We start from the raw sequence: 15,316 nt of genomic DNA on the forward strand, positions 1-15,316 counted from the left end.
TGTATACAGTGGTGTGAAAAAGTGTTTGCCCCCTTCTTGATTTCTTATTTTTTTGCATGTCACACTGAAATGTTTCAGATCATCAAACAAATTGAAATATTAGACAAAGATAACACAAGTAAACACAAAATGCAGTTTTTAAATGAAGGTTTTTATTATTAAGGGGGGAAAAAAAAATCCAAACCTACATGGCCCTGTGTGAAAAAGTGATTGCCCCCTAAACCTAATAATTGGTTGGGCCACCCTTAGCAGCAACAACTGCAATCCAGCATTTGCGATAACTGGCAATGAGTCTTTTACAGCACTGTGGAGGAATTTTGGCCCACTCATCTTTGCAGAATTGTTGTAATTCAGCCACATTGGAGGGTTTTCGAGCCTTAACTGCTTTTTTTAAGGTCATGCCACAACATCTCAATCGGATTCAGGTCAAGACTTTGACTAGGCCACTCCAAAGTCTTCATTTTGTTTTTCTTAAGCCATTCAGAGGTGGACTTGCTGGTGTGTTTTGGATCATTGTCCTGCTGCAGAACCCAAGTGCGCTTCAGCTTGAGGTCACGAACAGATGGCTGGACATTCTCCTTCAGGATTTTTTGGTAGACAGCAGAATTCATGGTTCCATTTACCACAGCAAGTCTTCCAGGTCCTGAAGCAGCAAAACAGCCCCAGACCATCACACTACCACCACCATATTTTACTGTTGGTATGATGTTCCTTTTCTGAAATGCTGTGTTACTTTTACGCCAGATGTAATGGGACACACACCTTCCAAAAAGTTCAACTTTTGTCTCGTCAGTCCACAGAGTTTTTTCCCCAAAAGTCTTGGGGATCATCAAGATGTTTTCTGGCAAAACTGAGACGAGCCTTTATGTTCTTTTTGCTCAGCAGTGGTTTTCGTCTTGGAACTCTGCCATGCAGGCCATTTTTGCCCAGTCTCTTTCTTATGGTGGAGTCATGAACACTGACCTTAACTGAGGCAAGTGAAGCCTGCAGTTCTTTGGATGTTGTTGTGGGGTTTTTTGTGACCTCTTGGATGAGGCGTCGCTGTGCTCTTGGGGTAAATTTGGTCGGCCGGCCACTCCTGGGAAGGTTCACCACTGTTCCATGTTTTCGCCATTTGTGGATAATGGCTCTCACTGTGGTTCGCTGGAGTCCCAAAGCTTTAGAAATGGCTTTATAACCTTTCTAGACTGATAAATCTCAATTACTCTGTTTCTCATTTGTTCCTGAATTTGTTTGGATCGCAGCACGATGTCTAGCTTTTGAGAATCTTTTGGTCTACTTCACTTTGTCAGGCAGGTCCTATTTAAGTGATTTCTTGATTGAGAACAGGTGTGGCAGTAATCAGGCCTGGGTGTGGCTAGAGAAATTGAACTCAGCTTTCCAAAGATGTGATAAACCACAGTTGATTTATGTTTTAACAGGGGGGGCAATCACTTTTTCACACAGGGCCATGTAGGTTTGGATTTTTTTTCCCCTTAATAATAAAAACCTTCATTTAAAAACTGCATTTTGTGTTTACTTGTGTTATCTTTGTCTAATATTTCAATTTGTTTGATGATCTGAAACATTTCAGTGTGACAAACATGCAAAAAAATAAGAAATCAGGAAGGGGGCAAACACTTTTTCACACCACTGTATGTCTAAGAAAAGTTGCTTAGACTATTTTTCAAGTGACTGCTACCTCTTTACAAATGTTCCATTTTTTCCCTATGAATAAGGAATCTCGGGTGTGCTATACTAAGGAAGCAGAATGGTTCAGCTTGGCTTCTTTTTTCTGTGTCCTTTGAAAAAAATGTCATGACCTAAGGATGAAATGAAGCATTAAAATGTTTTGGCTTTAACCTGTTAGCCAGGTTATCAGATTGAGCAATATGGCTGGGTATCGTGTTCCACACTCCCACCATCCTTTGTGTAAAGAATTAGCTGCTGTTCTAAGTTTTATTGCATTTCAACATAGTTTCTGTCCACTGATCCAAGGTTCAGTATTGATTCTGCATTCACTTAATTGATTTTGTAGCCTTCCTTCTTCAAGATGAAAAGCTTCAGTTCTTTCTGCCTGTCAGTGTAAGACATTGCTTGATGTCCCAGAATGCATCAGGTGGCTATTCTCTGGACTATTTCAAGAGCAGCAATATCTTTTCTGTAATGTGGTAGCCACAATTGTTCAAACATTTTCTAAATAGGGCTTTACTAATCCATTGCACACTTTTAGAACCTAACATCCTCTTGCTTTAAATTCTAAAGGTTTTCCAATTCTACTGTCCCTCCAAACAAAGCTGGGCTTCACAGCCTAGCTTAAACTGCTGGCTTAAAAGGAGATATATGGAGCATATTTGTCATGTAGGTAATGATTAATTATCCATTACACATATTTTGTCTGCAGTTCAGCCAGCTACTTATAATGGGCACTATAAATATCAGTGTAACACTGACAGCTGTACATGTTGAACACAACAGATCGGTGACCATTACACATTCGTAGTGCTGAAAGGAAAAGTACACGTATACAGATTGTTTAATTAACATAGTGGTGTCATATGTATCTCCATTTCACTCCTCTAAAGCTATTTCTTTGCTCTTGTTGCTTGGTGTTTGGATATTTGGATAAGCAAAACTACAGTATTCAGAGGGGGAAGGGAGGAAATAATTATCACGATGATGACTATTAATCACATTCCAGAGTATTCCACTTGGTTTTTAGAAAGACTAATAAAATAAAGGGGAAATCCGGTGTATGGGTATTTTAGAAGAGACCTTTTTTTGTAATCATTATTAAAATTACACAACAAATCAGCCATTAAATATTCTGCATTTGACCTGTAATGGGCACATGCACTGTCTGAGGGATTAGGAAATCCAGGGATTACAGCACAGCCCCCACTCTCCAGGTACAGGAGGCGGGATTATCCCAGACTGCCTTTATTTCCTATAGCCTGATCATTATGTTTGTCTGAAGGGAAATAACACACCAGTGGGCAGCACACACGATGCCGCAGTGGTTAGCATTGCTTTTTTGCAGTGCTATGGCCCTGGGTTCAATTTTGGACCTGGGGTGCTATCTGTGAGGAGTTTGCATGTTCTACCCGTCTTAGTGTGGGTTTCCTCTGGGGGCTCCAGCTTCCTCCCACAGTCCAAAGAGACACGCTGGGACATCAATTGGCTTCTCGTGTGAGTGTGTGGATGTCTGTGTCTGTGTGTGCCCCATGGTGCAATTCAAAATACAGTGTCTACCATTTTGTCCAGCTGTCCAGAAAAACACATTATTTTCCGACCCTCACAAACACCAACAGCGCTGTTCCATACCGCGGGAACCACACCCTTTCTATCACAGTGCCATCAGCACTCTACACGGCGTGATGTAGGTCACAGACAAGCGAAGGCTCATGATGGTGACCTTTGTAAGGCCAGATGGCGTGGATGTCCCGTCTTGTTTGAAGTTTGGAGACGATCCCACAGCCGTGAGAGTGTGGTCCAATACTTTTCTCTAATCTCATCTCCTGCTCTGCTGCTCCCTGCCCCGTGTGGCACTACAGCTGCAGCATCCTCGTGTGTCCCTAGACATCGCGCCGGGTTGGATGGCTATGTATCATCTTGTTCTGGAGGAGGGCGCGAGGCTCAGGAAGCTACTGGCTGATATTTTGAGACCGGCAGCAAGACCTCCAGCAGGGAGTTATGTTGCGAAGGATATGATTGCTGTGCAATAACAATAAATCGGTTTCTTTTCCATTTTGGGGGTGCGTATCTTTGGGGAGGTGGGTGGCAACACCTCACCCACCTCAGGGGTGGACTGGTTACTCTCCAGAGCATTCTAACTGCCTTTGGTACAGTACATCTGGTGTTGTCTGGGGCTTTGCAGATCCCTGGCTCTTGACAGGTCTCTGTGACAGTAAAATGAATCCAGGTACCAGCTCCATACAGCACATGAACAGTCTGCTGAGACAAGACACGTCAAAACCCAGTCCTGGGCAGCTGGGCCTGGCAGTTCAGAACTAAAAAAGAGGAAAAGCAATGAACACAGTCACATTCAAATTGTCTGTGTTTGGTCAACCAGACTGGTTGGTAAAAGGTTAGATTGTTCAACGAAACCTAACGGACTTGACAGTAGAGAACAGACAGGCCAGGGTGGGTGAAACAGCCTTCTGTAGTTTCAGTCCATTTCTAATGTCCTTGTGCTGTCGTGGAGCACAGCGGGAGTCTGCTCCAGGCTTGACTTTTGCTTCATCACTCTCACTCTGGCTCTTTCTCTCTCTCTCTCGCTGCAGGTGGTTGGCTTGGAAAAACATGTGGGGAAGACACTGGAGTACCTGGAGCTGGGGGCAGCCGTCAAAACCCTGCCGTACGGCATGGCGGAAGTAGGCGGGGGAGGAGGAGAAGGAGATGGAGGCGGGGGGGTCATCAAAGCTCCTTTCCACACCTCCCGGATATTTTCCACAATGGACCACAACCCGCTGAAATCCAAGCCCCCGACCTACAGCTTCCTGAACCCCTACGACTGGGCCAGGAACCAGTCTCTCCTCCTGGACCAGACGGGCTACCGCTCCAAGCGCAAGCCCTCGCTCAAGACGGCGCTGAAAACCAAGAAGATCTTCGGCTGGGGCGACTTCTACTTCAACATCAAGACCGTGAAGTTCAGCCTGCTGGTGACGGGCAAGATCGTGGACCACGTGAACGGCACCTTCAGCGTCTACTTCCGCCACAACTCGTCCAGCCTGGGCAACGTGTCCGTCAGCATCGTCCCGCCGACCAAGGTGGTGGAGTTCGAGGTCCTGCAGCAGCAGCAGCAGCAGCAGCAGCAGCCGCTCGAACAGCCCCAGCAGGCCACCATCGACCACAAGGAGTCCAAGAACTTCAACTGCCGGGTGGAGTACGAGAAGACCAACCGGGCGCGCAAGACCAAGCCCTGCCTGTACGACCCCTCGCAGACGTGCTTCTCCGAGCACACCCAGAGCCACGCCGCCTGGCTCTGCTCCAAGCCCTTCAAGGTCATCTGCATCTTCATCTCCTTCTTCAGCATCGACTACAAGCTGGTCCAGAAAGTCTGTCCGGACTACAACTTCCAGAACGACCACCCCTATTTCGGGTGAAGGATGGTCGCGGTGGCAATGGCGGTGCTTCGATGATGGAGGGGGGGGGGGGGGGCTGGAATCGGGGTGGGGGTGGGGGTGGGGGGCGTTGGCTGTTAGGGAATGTGGGGTAGTTTGGTGACCGTCCTCCGAGATCGGATTTTATTTTACTCCTCATTTCCCCTCCCTGCACGGGGATAGTGCTGCCCGTCTTTGTGCGCCCCTGGGAGACACCCGGAGGTGGGAGCTGGGATATCTCATTCCAGTTAGAGAGACTGGATTTCCCACCTGTTTCTTTTTTCACCCCTACCCGAGTTTCCACCTGTTTTGTCAAACCGTGGGGAGCGTCTGAAGGGACTTCTCTGTGAACCGCATCTGCCAAGAAATCCCTGAACCTGAACAGAGGCCCGTTCTTCTCTTTTCTTTCTGTTGTGACCATTGCTTGAGCCCTGGAACGTCTCCTTTCTCCCTCCTGGAACTGTAGGACTGGGTCGGAGACATGCAACTTTAACAGAAATGCAGAGGAGGAGGAACTTTGACTTGGATTCTGTGGCAGAACATACGGCAAATGGAAACACAACAACAAAAAAAAAAAGACAGCAGGGGTTCTGATGTGATACTGCAGGGTTTCGCCTAAACAGACCCCGACAGTTGGATGACTGAGACCTGGAATTACGTGATTACTGCAAAGGATACGGCTCTGAATTCATTTGTTCTTTCCTTCCTGGCTTTTGTTTTAAACGAGGCGCCTGCTCGGTCCCCTTTGGGTCATGATGAGCCTGCAGCTGCACTCTCCCCGCAAAACGGACCCCTTGGTGGAGAAACAGATGGGAGGCGAGCCGAGCGGTGGGAGGTGCAACATCTATCAGATCATCAGCCGGGCCTAGCTGAAGCTCTCCTGTCTTCGGCAGACTTCTGGGGAGTTTGCTGGCTGTTATTCATGACGATAGCATGGGGAGGGTTAGGTTGCCTCCAAGACTGTTATGTATGCTCTGTATTGTTATTTGCATAGAACCCTTTCATTTATTGACAGAACCGTTTCCAAGTCCTCTTTCCTTTTCAGAGAAATCTCTCCCCCACAGCCACCGAAACCCTGAGGATTAACATAGCAGCCTTTGACCGAACTATGCCCAGGCATTTGTGTTCTGCTCCAGTTTGCAGAGATGACATCACACACTGCCAGGTTGCTGCTGTTGTCCTGAAAGCAAATTGGCGCCCAGCCGTTTTCAGTCCGCTTCATCCAATTCAGGGTGGGAGGACAGTCGGAGCCTCTCATGGCAGGACACACCCTGGATAGGCTGTCAGTTCATTGCAGGGCTGGCACACACACAGACACACACACCCACACCAGGGCCAGTTTTCCCCGGCGCATCTGGGGGAAGCCCAAACACAGGGAGAACATACAAACACCATGCAGACAGCACCACAGGTGTAGAATTGAGCTCAGGGCCCCAGTACAGGCAGAACAATACTAACCCAAAAGCAATTCATATGTATCATGTTGCAGGTTACATGTTTATCTAGAATATAATATAGAGGCCTGTAATTAAACAGCCAGTAGAACATCATGATAGTGAAACAATCTTTAACGCCCCCTTATGACATACTGTACAGGTGAAGGGGTACAGGTGAAGGGGTGTTTCTGCTAGTGTTCTGTTAGTGGGTCTGGTTCAACTCTGTGTTGGGATCTGGGATCTGCCCCCTGAGTGTTTTAATTAAGATTGGCAGCAATCTGATCAAAAATACCCAAGTGTCTAACCTTGAGATAGTGGGCCACAGACATGCACTCGAAAGTGCATTCGGACAGCGTGATAATGCATGAGCAGTTATGGAGACTGCATGATCCACAACCGTGGTAAAGCAAGGACAATGCGTGGCAAAATCTAAGAATATATGAGTCCTCACAGCACAGCTGCAAACTGGAGGCGGAGACAATCCACAAAGGCTCCTCACCTTCATCCCATCTGAGCTTCTCAGCTGCCAGCTGTAATATTGTTTCCCATGATTCCTGGCCCAGCTGATCGCTGATCAGCCGATTTCCTAGGTTTAAAAGTGCCGGACAGCACACAGTCGTGGGGAGCAACTCCCAAAAAGGAAAATTGTTTTGACTAATTTACGAGAAATTAAAGGGCTTAGAAATGTGTTTTGGTTTTGCTTAGGGTTTCTTTTTTATCTTAAAATTGTATTTTGCTCTTTTTGTTTGTTAAATTTCACCCGGGAATAAGTGGATTTGTGAATTGAGTCCTGCTTGTTTGTTCAAAGACTATCTGGCTCTGGAGAGATGCAAACAGAATTTTGAACCACCGCTAAAGAGCATTGTGCTGCTGTAACCAGTATGTGTAGAAAATGTATTTCAAAAGTACAAGATCTGTATATATGAAAATGACTATTAAAATTGACTAAACTGTTGCTGTGGGATTCTCATTTAAAAGAGCACTCCGTAATGATGAAATACTTAGAATATAACAAGGATAAAGGGCTACTGGAAAAACATTGTGTTCAAGATCTCAGGCAGGTTATCAGTACAGCTATCCTTTCATTTCCTATATCAGGAATAAAACATAAAAATTTACATTTCTATGGTAAAAGAATCCTTGATAATGCACAAGTTGAAAGGAGAAGCACTGTGTCTCTTTACTCCTTTTACTTCATTCAGTAATGTCCATTTAAATTAAAAACAGGGGTAGGCTTTAGTGTGACGGCTTTATTTTGTCTCCCCTAGTCATCCAGCTCAACATGGTTGTGGTTGAACACAAGTCACTGATACACTTTGTGTTGCTCGGCATCTGCACAGCCTAAAGTAGTGCTATACCAGCTATGCCAAAGGGCCAGTCCCCTGGTCCTTGGAAGTGATGTCACAGTAGCAGCCTCATCTTGGGCTATGAGACCAGTTGTACCAACTGCCAAAACTGCAACCTGCAATCCAAATAGTTTCCTCTTACTTTAGACAGACAAGGAGATCAAATTCATCTCTAGGGCAAAAACATTTGCTTGCCTTTAAGAAAAATCCATTAACAACAAGCTCAAAATTGCCAGCAACCCTCAGCAGTTCTTTTTCTTTAGTTGCCTGTTTCTCCTTTATGTACAGAGTTTAAATTTATAAAGAACACATAACAGTGAATCCTTCTTGCACCTGGGAGAGAACATTTAAAATCTGAATGATGTAATCAGGCTGCTGTACACCTGTTGTAAAAGTGTGTGGGTGTATGTCTCATTCTTCGTCTCTGTAGGTGAGTGCTTGTGTCTCTCCATCTGCACGTACTGGTCTGAGTGACATCTGGGCTGCAAAAAACACAATCTCTTCAAATGCAGTAAAACTAAATTATCCTTCATTACCACGGCTTTTTACCTGCTTAGTTTTGACAACTGATTGTATATATGTTTTTTTTCTCTTCATACATGTTAAACATGTATGTGTTTAATATGTCTTTTACCTGCCTGCAAAGCTGGAACAATAAGGAGGTAATCATGGCACATGTGCTGGTGTGGATACCAGCTTATGTATGTTGTTGTATTGATGGCTTAAATCCAGGGTCTTAGACCTTCCTGTGCATGTCTGCATATTGGATCTATAATCTCCAGTTCATTCCATTTCAGCACTTTCCAAATGCTTGATTTATGGGTTAAAGAGTGTTGTATTGTGTGGGTGGCCATTACCCACAAAGGCCTATTTCAAAGAATGGGTACCCCAATGTTTCAGACTCCATCTTCCACAACTCCATCCGAGTTATAATGCGCAGCAAAATTAGACAAGAATATTTGCTGCAAGAAATGGATCTTTCAGCATTGAAGATTGGGTGATTTTGATTTGGGTGCTTTCCCTCTTTCTGTGATTGAATCCAATGGGATCTGGCAAAGTGGAGCCTTTTCCTACCCTTCCATCAGGAACATGTGTTACAGCTGGGTATTTTCAGTGAATTTTCCCCAACGACCCAGAGTCAGAGAAAGGTCTTCACATGGGCAGTAGAGAGGTTTTGGAGGGACCAGTGAGAAACCCTGCGCTGGGGAATTCGTATTGCACAAAAAAAAAGAAAACTGAACAATCGCCAATGGCTTTAGCTGAAATGAGATTATGCATGTTTTCCCTCTCTGCAATATGTGAAGGATGAAACTCAATTGAGAGAAAAGGGCAGCTGTCCGTTGTGTTTGCAGGAAGGTATGACTTCTTCTCAGAAAGCCAATTAGCGTAAGGAAATCGCTCGGGTGCCATGACCCAGCCCCAGAATAGCAGGCTCGGCTCGCTCTCGCAGCTCTGGAGGAGGAAGGCTGCGATTGCTGCCTCTCTCGGGATGCTCTGTTTAATAACACAGTCAATACTAATTGAATCTTCGTTTTGCCTCGCTCGATATCCTATTATTTTCTGGATCAATGGCCCTGAGATCGCAACGCAGCTGGTCGATCACAATGCTCTCCCTGGGGTCCAGGAGAGGGTTCTCGTGGTTTTTTTTTTCCGGTTGTTATTTTTGCAAAGGAAAATCGCAGCAAAGTCAGAGCTCCTTGTCCGTAGGAGCAAAAATATTCAGGGATGAGCTTGCAGAGACTGATGCAATAAGCATGCTTTAGTAACAGAAGGAAAAATATGGCCTTTACGTAGCGCTGCCTCTTACAGAAAGTATTTAAAAGAATAATTCCTTTGATTTACGGTGCCCCTTTCATCCCAAAGGATCAAAGCACTTTACATAGAGGAGGGGACCCACTTCATCCACAACTGAGGCTCAGCGCCACCTGGGTGACACACAGCAGCCTTTCGGCGCCAGCTGTCCCATTGCACAGCAGACCAGAGGGAGAAATTGTGTCACCAGCTGAATTAGGGGAGAACTTTACTGAGGTCGGATGGTGGATGTCCCAAATGCAATACACCCCCAGACACTGGGGTTATTGCCCCTCCTTTTACAAGCAGTGCCAACGGGATCTTTAATGACCGAGCACTCAGGACTTCGGCGTAACATCTCATGTAAATGACAGCACCCCCGACAGCACAGTGACTCCTGGTCATCATAATGGGTTTGGAGGTCAGAGCGCCACCTGCTGCTTGAGGAACCAGTAATAAGTGCACTGTAATAAGTGTACAGCAAGTGTAACTGTAATACGGTCAGCCTTCATTTGAGTAAAAGACTGTCAAATCATGGTAAAAGCACCTGATAAATTGTAATTGCAGATTGCAGGGAGTCGTCATTTGCAGACCGTGAGAAATCAAATGTAAATACATTATATCAAATTGGAAAAACAGGTAAGAAATGCAAATCAAGTGTAAATTTATCTCGTTCAATTTTCACATCAGACCACAGTCTGTGGCTTAAGATAGAGCAGGAGCTGAATTTAAGTGCCACAGACTCCAACATGCTTTCTGGATAGATGAACAACAATCACCGCAGCACATATTTAATTCTTTGTGCATTGCTGATGTGAATGACAATAAAATGATTTTTTCCTTCTCTCCATCCCCGAATATGGAACAAATTAAATTAGTTTTCCGTCTCTTTTTTTCAGAATGATTTCGTTTTGCATGCATGCATGTGACGCACAGCCCCGAATCCAAATTTGCTCAGCACTTGCAAATTAGGAGCAAATGTAATAAGTGTGGCAAACAGTACAAAGAGACTTAGAGAAGATAAATTACGAGAACACAAACTTAAACATTGGTGTGTTTTAAAGCTCAGGTTAGGGATATACTGTAGGTTTGCATGCTCCAGTTTGATAAAAGTGACTGTATGAACATGAATTTCTTGACCTCGCCTGACCCCTGTTCAAGGACACATTGTACTTTTTGCTGAGAATTGTTGTTAAGCCTTTTTTTTCCTCTCTACTCCACGCTATTTTGACGAAAGCAGAATCACTGTAAATATTTTTGACATTTTCTTTTTTTAATTTGCAATCGCCAGTTATATTTTTTCTTATATTGCACACCCAGGCAAGTGTGGAATTGTCCACCAGTCCAACAACAACCGGCGCACATGTTTCTACAATAAGGTGGCCTTTAGGTCTTGGTCAGCTGATTGATGTGTTCCGCGAGCTCTACAGGGGGGTTAGCGTCCACGTGTGACGCCGGAATGCCGAGAGCTCGGGTCGACTAACTAAAGCTCACACTTACAGCGCCCATATTAGAACAGCCTCCTCCAGTCCTGTGTCCCTCCCACTGAGATTCGGCAGCTGTGCACCGTGACATGAACCCGGCTCGAACCAGCGGCAGCGAGCGCGCTTCTTGGCACGCCCACGTCAAACTAAAGCGTTCGAGCTCAGCGCGATATTCGTCACTTAAGGGGTTCGGTGACGTAACTGAGACCTCAGCTGGGATGAACTTAGTAAGGCCAAATAGCTTTAATCATGGTAAGAAGTCTTCGTCAATTATATTGGCACATGGTCGTACAAATGAATCATACACGTGCACAGTTATTTTATTTTCCATTAAAACATACAGGGTGTGTGGAAACAGTTCGCTGGTAGGTGCTTCGTTAATACAAAGCGACATGAATTTCCTGGCAGCAACCTGATTCAAGGCAGTGATGTTCCGCTGGCGCAGAGACAGCGCGGTGCGGTCGGCTCGCTGCTTTTCCGCCGTAAAGATAATCCTGCTGTATGTTCGTGCTGTGCCGGGCGGCTCCCTAACCGTCCTTCGATAGATTTACATGTCCCTAGATTTACAGTGTTTCTCAACCTGTTTCTCTACCAGGGATCGAGTCCCAATTTAGAACCATCTAACCGCTTCACCCAGCTGAGGGTCACGGGGGAGCCGGAGCAACGGGCGAAGGCAGGATACACCCTGGACAGGACATCAGTCCATCCCGGGACAGACAGACACAGACACAGCAGGGCCAGTTTTCTTAGCAGCCAACTAACCTTCCAGCATGTCTTTGGGCTGTGGGAGGAGCATGGGGAGAACATGCAAACTCCCCACTGAGAGGTGAGATTTGGACCTGGGCTCCTGGAAGCATTTCTGATTACAAGAGAGCCATTTAGGCCACAGAGCTATCTGGGCTCTGAGGCAAAATAACAAAATAAAACAATGGAAGGAAAAAATATTGAATTCATCCATTATAGCTGTGTCTCTCTGCTTCGGTCCGTGGGGGCAGGGCAAAGCATTGGACAGCTTTGCTCTGGTACCGGCGCCGAACCAGGGATGTCAAAACCAACCCCCTCATGCCTTCTGGGTTTTGTTCCAATACGAGTCGTCAATTAAACAATTAACCCAATTATTAACTTACTTAGAGGATAGTTCAGGTGGGTAGCTGCGTCAGCGTGCATAGTCTGCAAAGGAAGAAGTAATAGGTTTATTCAGTGCTGAAAAGAGAAGAGAGAAAACACAACGTTTCGGCTGTGAAGCCTTCCTCACAGCCGAAACGTTGTGTTTTCTCTCTCCTCTTTTCAGCATGGAATAAACCTATTACTTCTTCCTTAGACAGGGGAAGATTCTTAAGGTCGTTTGCAGCTGATAACACAAAGCGTTCCCTTCCTCAGGAGCGAGTCACTGCCTATACCTATAAACACCCATGAAACAGTTTGGGATGGAGATATTACAATTATGCAAATAATTAAGCCCACTGTGTAACTGAGAGCTGTTTCAACCCCGACTTTCCCACAAAGAGATGCTGTTCAGTGCCAGACAGAGAGACAGACACAACTCCTACGCCGAGAGATGCAATTTGTTTGGCTAGCCGGTGGGGTTTTTCTGAGCCGGGACTAATTGGCATTTTAAGAGAATTGTTATAATAAGTCTGTTTGAATGGCTTGACTTCCATCTGCAGTCTGTCGCATTTGCAGTACTCCTTTGAACTGAAAATTGGATGGAAACTACGCAAGTCTCCGCTCCAAGCTGGAACATTTCATGGCTTTTAAATGTTTCTATTTCTCCTCCTCGCTGTGGCTTTAAGCAAAATGAAGAAGGAGACTTCAAATAAAGAGAAATGAAATTAAATCTTAACCGCAATTATTCATTTATTTTGTCTAGGAGGAGTTAAAGTGTGAATTAAGAAAGAATTGGCAACCGCTCGTCTCCTCTTCATTGCCACTCTTTCCTGTAGTTTAGTGATGTGCGTGTAAGTATGTAGTAGTAATAATAATAATCTGGACACTCCACTCAAAGCGCTTTACAGGTAATGGAGACTCCCCTCCACCACCACCAGTGTGCAGCGCCACCTGGATGATGCGCCAGTACTCTCACTGCACACCAGCTATCAGTGGGGAGGAGAGCAGAGTGATGAAGCCAGCTCATAGATGGGGATTATTAGGAGGTCGTGATTGATAAAGGCCAATGGGAGATTTGGCCAGGGTGACACTCCTACTCTTTTTGAGAAACGCCCTGGGATTTTTAATGACCACAGAGAGTCAGGACCTCAGTTTTACGTCTCACCCAAAGGACAGCATCTTTTTTACAGTATAGTGTCCCTATCACTATACTGGGGCATTAGGACCTACACAGACTGCAGCCCCCTGCTGGCCCCACTAACACCTCTTCCAGCACCAACCTTAGTTTTTCCCAGGAGGTCTCCCATCCAGGTACTGACCAGGCTCACACCTGGTGAGCTTCAGTGGGCTGCCAGCTGTGAGCTGTGAGCTGCAGGGTGATATGCCTGCTGGGACATTTTAGGAATATTTTTGTAATGTAACATGCGGTAACAAAATAAGCATGCTGTAAGAGTTTGATGCTTAAAATGAAATGATAAGTACTGCAAATGCACGACTTGGTGAACTGCCTATTTTACTTTGGGCTCCGTTCTCAGCTTATTGGACATTCATCCATCCTAGCAAGCATTACCTTGGGTTTGCTGGAAATTAAATTGTTCATTAGGTGTTAATACGTTTTGCAGCTCCATTGACGTCTGTTATTGGTTATTATATCTAATTAATTAATAGCATGGGGAATGAGCGTACAAACGTATATCTTTAAAAATTCGCCCTTTATTTCCGATGTAAATTATAAAAGGAATATGCAACTAACATTACAATATAATTAAGGTACTAAGGGTTGATTTTTAATAAGCTATTTACTGTTCTTATGTGCCAGATGTGCGAGTCCGGCGAAACCTTTTTTTTTAAACACCGGTTGCATCATCTGCACAGTATAGCCTAAACAAAAACAACAAATCCCAGAAAGCCTTTCGCTGGCAGCTTTTTTTTTTGATCGTCACTGCGACTGCGCACCCTAGTTATGAAACTTGCTGCGCAAGCGTAATAGCGCGTTCCCGTGGTCTTATGCGCCTTCCTCCTCCTGTCAGCCTGTGGTTTGTGTTATCAACGTGGTACTTGGCTACAACTCTTCTTTTTTCCCTCGACACGACAAGACTTCTCTCGGAAAGAGCCCAGACATGCTGTCGTTGACGCTGAGGCAGCTTGCACGTGTAAGTACAAAGGGTTGAAAAGTCTGTCGCTTTTCTTTATAAAACATTGTTCTCGCAGTTAGTAGTGTGAGACGTAAACACGAGTGTTCAGTTTCGAAAAGTGCAGTGCAGCAAAAAAGCAAGAGAGACTAGCAGGCTTCTTCTTTCCCTTTGACTTGAGCTATTGCCTTTTTTTTTTATACAAGCCGATATATATTATTTGTCCCAAGAGCCTGTCAGTGAAGTGGCTGTGGATTAAACAAGCTTTGATCTGGGAAAGAAGACAGTTGTGGGGGTTTTGCTGTTAAAACACGTGTGACCTGGACGATTGATCCAGTCCAATAATGGCACATGCGTTATGGCTGCCCGGCGCCCATGCTCTCTCTCAGGCTGTGCAGCCCGTCCTCCTTTGCCGAGGTCTGTGTGTGTTGAGCGCCGAGACGTGGCACCGTCTCCTCTGCAAGAGCCACTGCAGTAACTTTCTGCTCCAGTAGTTTCTTCAGCCTCTTATGAGCTGCTACCCAGCTCAGTCCCGCTCCCCCCAGCTGCACTCAAGGTGCTGATGATACCGCCGTGGTTATTTCTTGCTGAACTGATATCGATTTGTTTCTGCTTTTACAACTAGTGGGTAGTTGCGAAACTTTGTACCTTGTATCGATCGACTTGGTTATATAACCCTTTTTTTTTCGCGTGCTGGAAAAGTGAAAGTTGACGATTAGTTTCCTCGCTTTGACTGTAAATCTATATCTTCAGTGAGTACATGCTGTATGAATGTGAGCTTTCTTTATATAGAATAAATGAAACGTGAGTGCTTTTGTACTGCGGGACTGCGTTTACCCGGATTGCTTGAAAAGGGACAGGGGTGTTTTTTTTTTTGTAATTTTAAGAGAAAATTAAGGACCCTGCAAACTTTTTTTATTTTTTTTTTGCCGGCTCCCC

The 15,316-nt window shown here is 45.2% G+C and overlaps 2 protein-coding genes across 2 annotated transcripts in view; both read left to right on the plus strand.

The window, feature by feature from the left end:
• The first annotated feature begins 3,386 nt into the window (after window positions 1-3,386).
• On the plus strand, window positions 3,387-5,084 carry nxph4 (neurexophilin 4). The gene is made up of 2 exons (XM_088921134.1): window positions 3,387-3,458; window positions 4,263-5,084. Exons 1-2 carry the CDS (start codon window positions 3,387-3,389, stop codon window positions 5,082-5,084), a joined length of 894 nt encoding a protein of 297 aa, XP_088777260.1.
• Window positions 5,085-14,277: 9,193 nt separating this feature from the next.
• Window positions 14,278-15,316, plus strand: part of shmt2 (serine hydroxymethyltransferase 2 (mitochondrial)) — a 31,365-nt gene continuing 30,326 nt past the window's right edge. Inside the window, exon 1 of the mRNA XM_088914237.1 lies at window positions 14,278-14,398. Within this exon, the coding sequence (XP_088770363.1) occupies window positions 14,366-14,398 (33 nt within the window). The 5' untranslated portion in view covers window positions 14,278-14,365. The remainder of the gene's footprint in view (window positions 14,399-15,316) is intronic.

Source organism: Atractosteus spatula, chromosome 1, assembly GCF_055471065.1.
Source record: "Atractosteus spatula isolate fAtrSpa1 chromosome 1, fAtrSpa1.hap1, whole genome shotgun sequence".
In the NCBI taxonomy this organism is placed as follows: Eukaryota; Metazoa; Chordata; class Actinopteri; order Semionotiformes; family Lepisosteidae; genus Atractosteus; species Atractosteus spatula.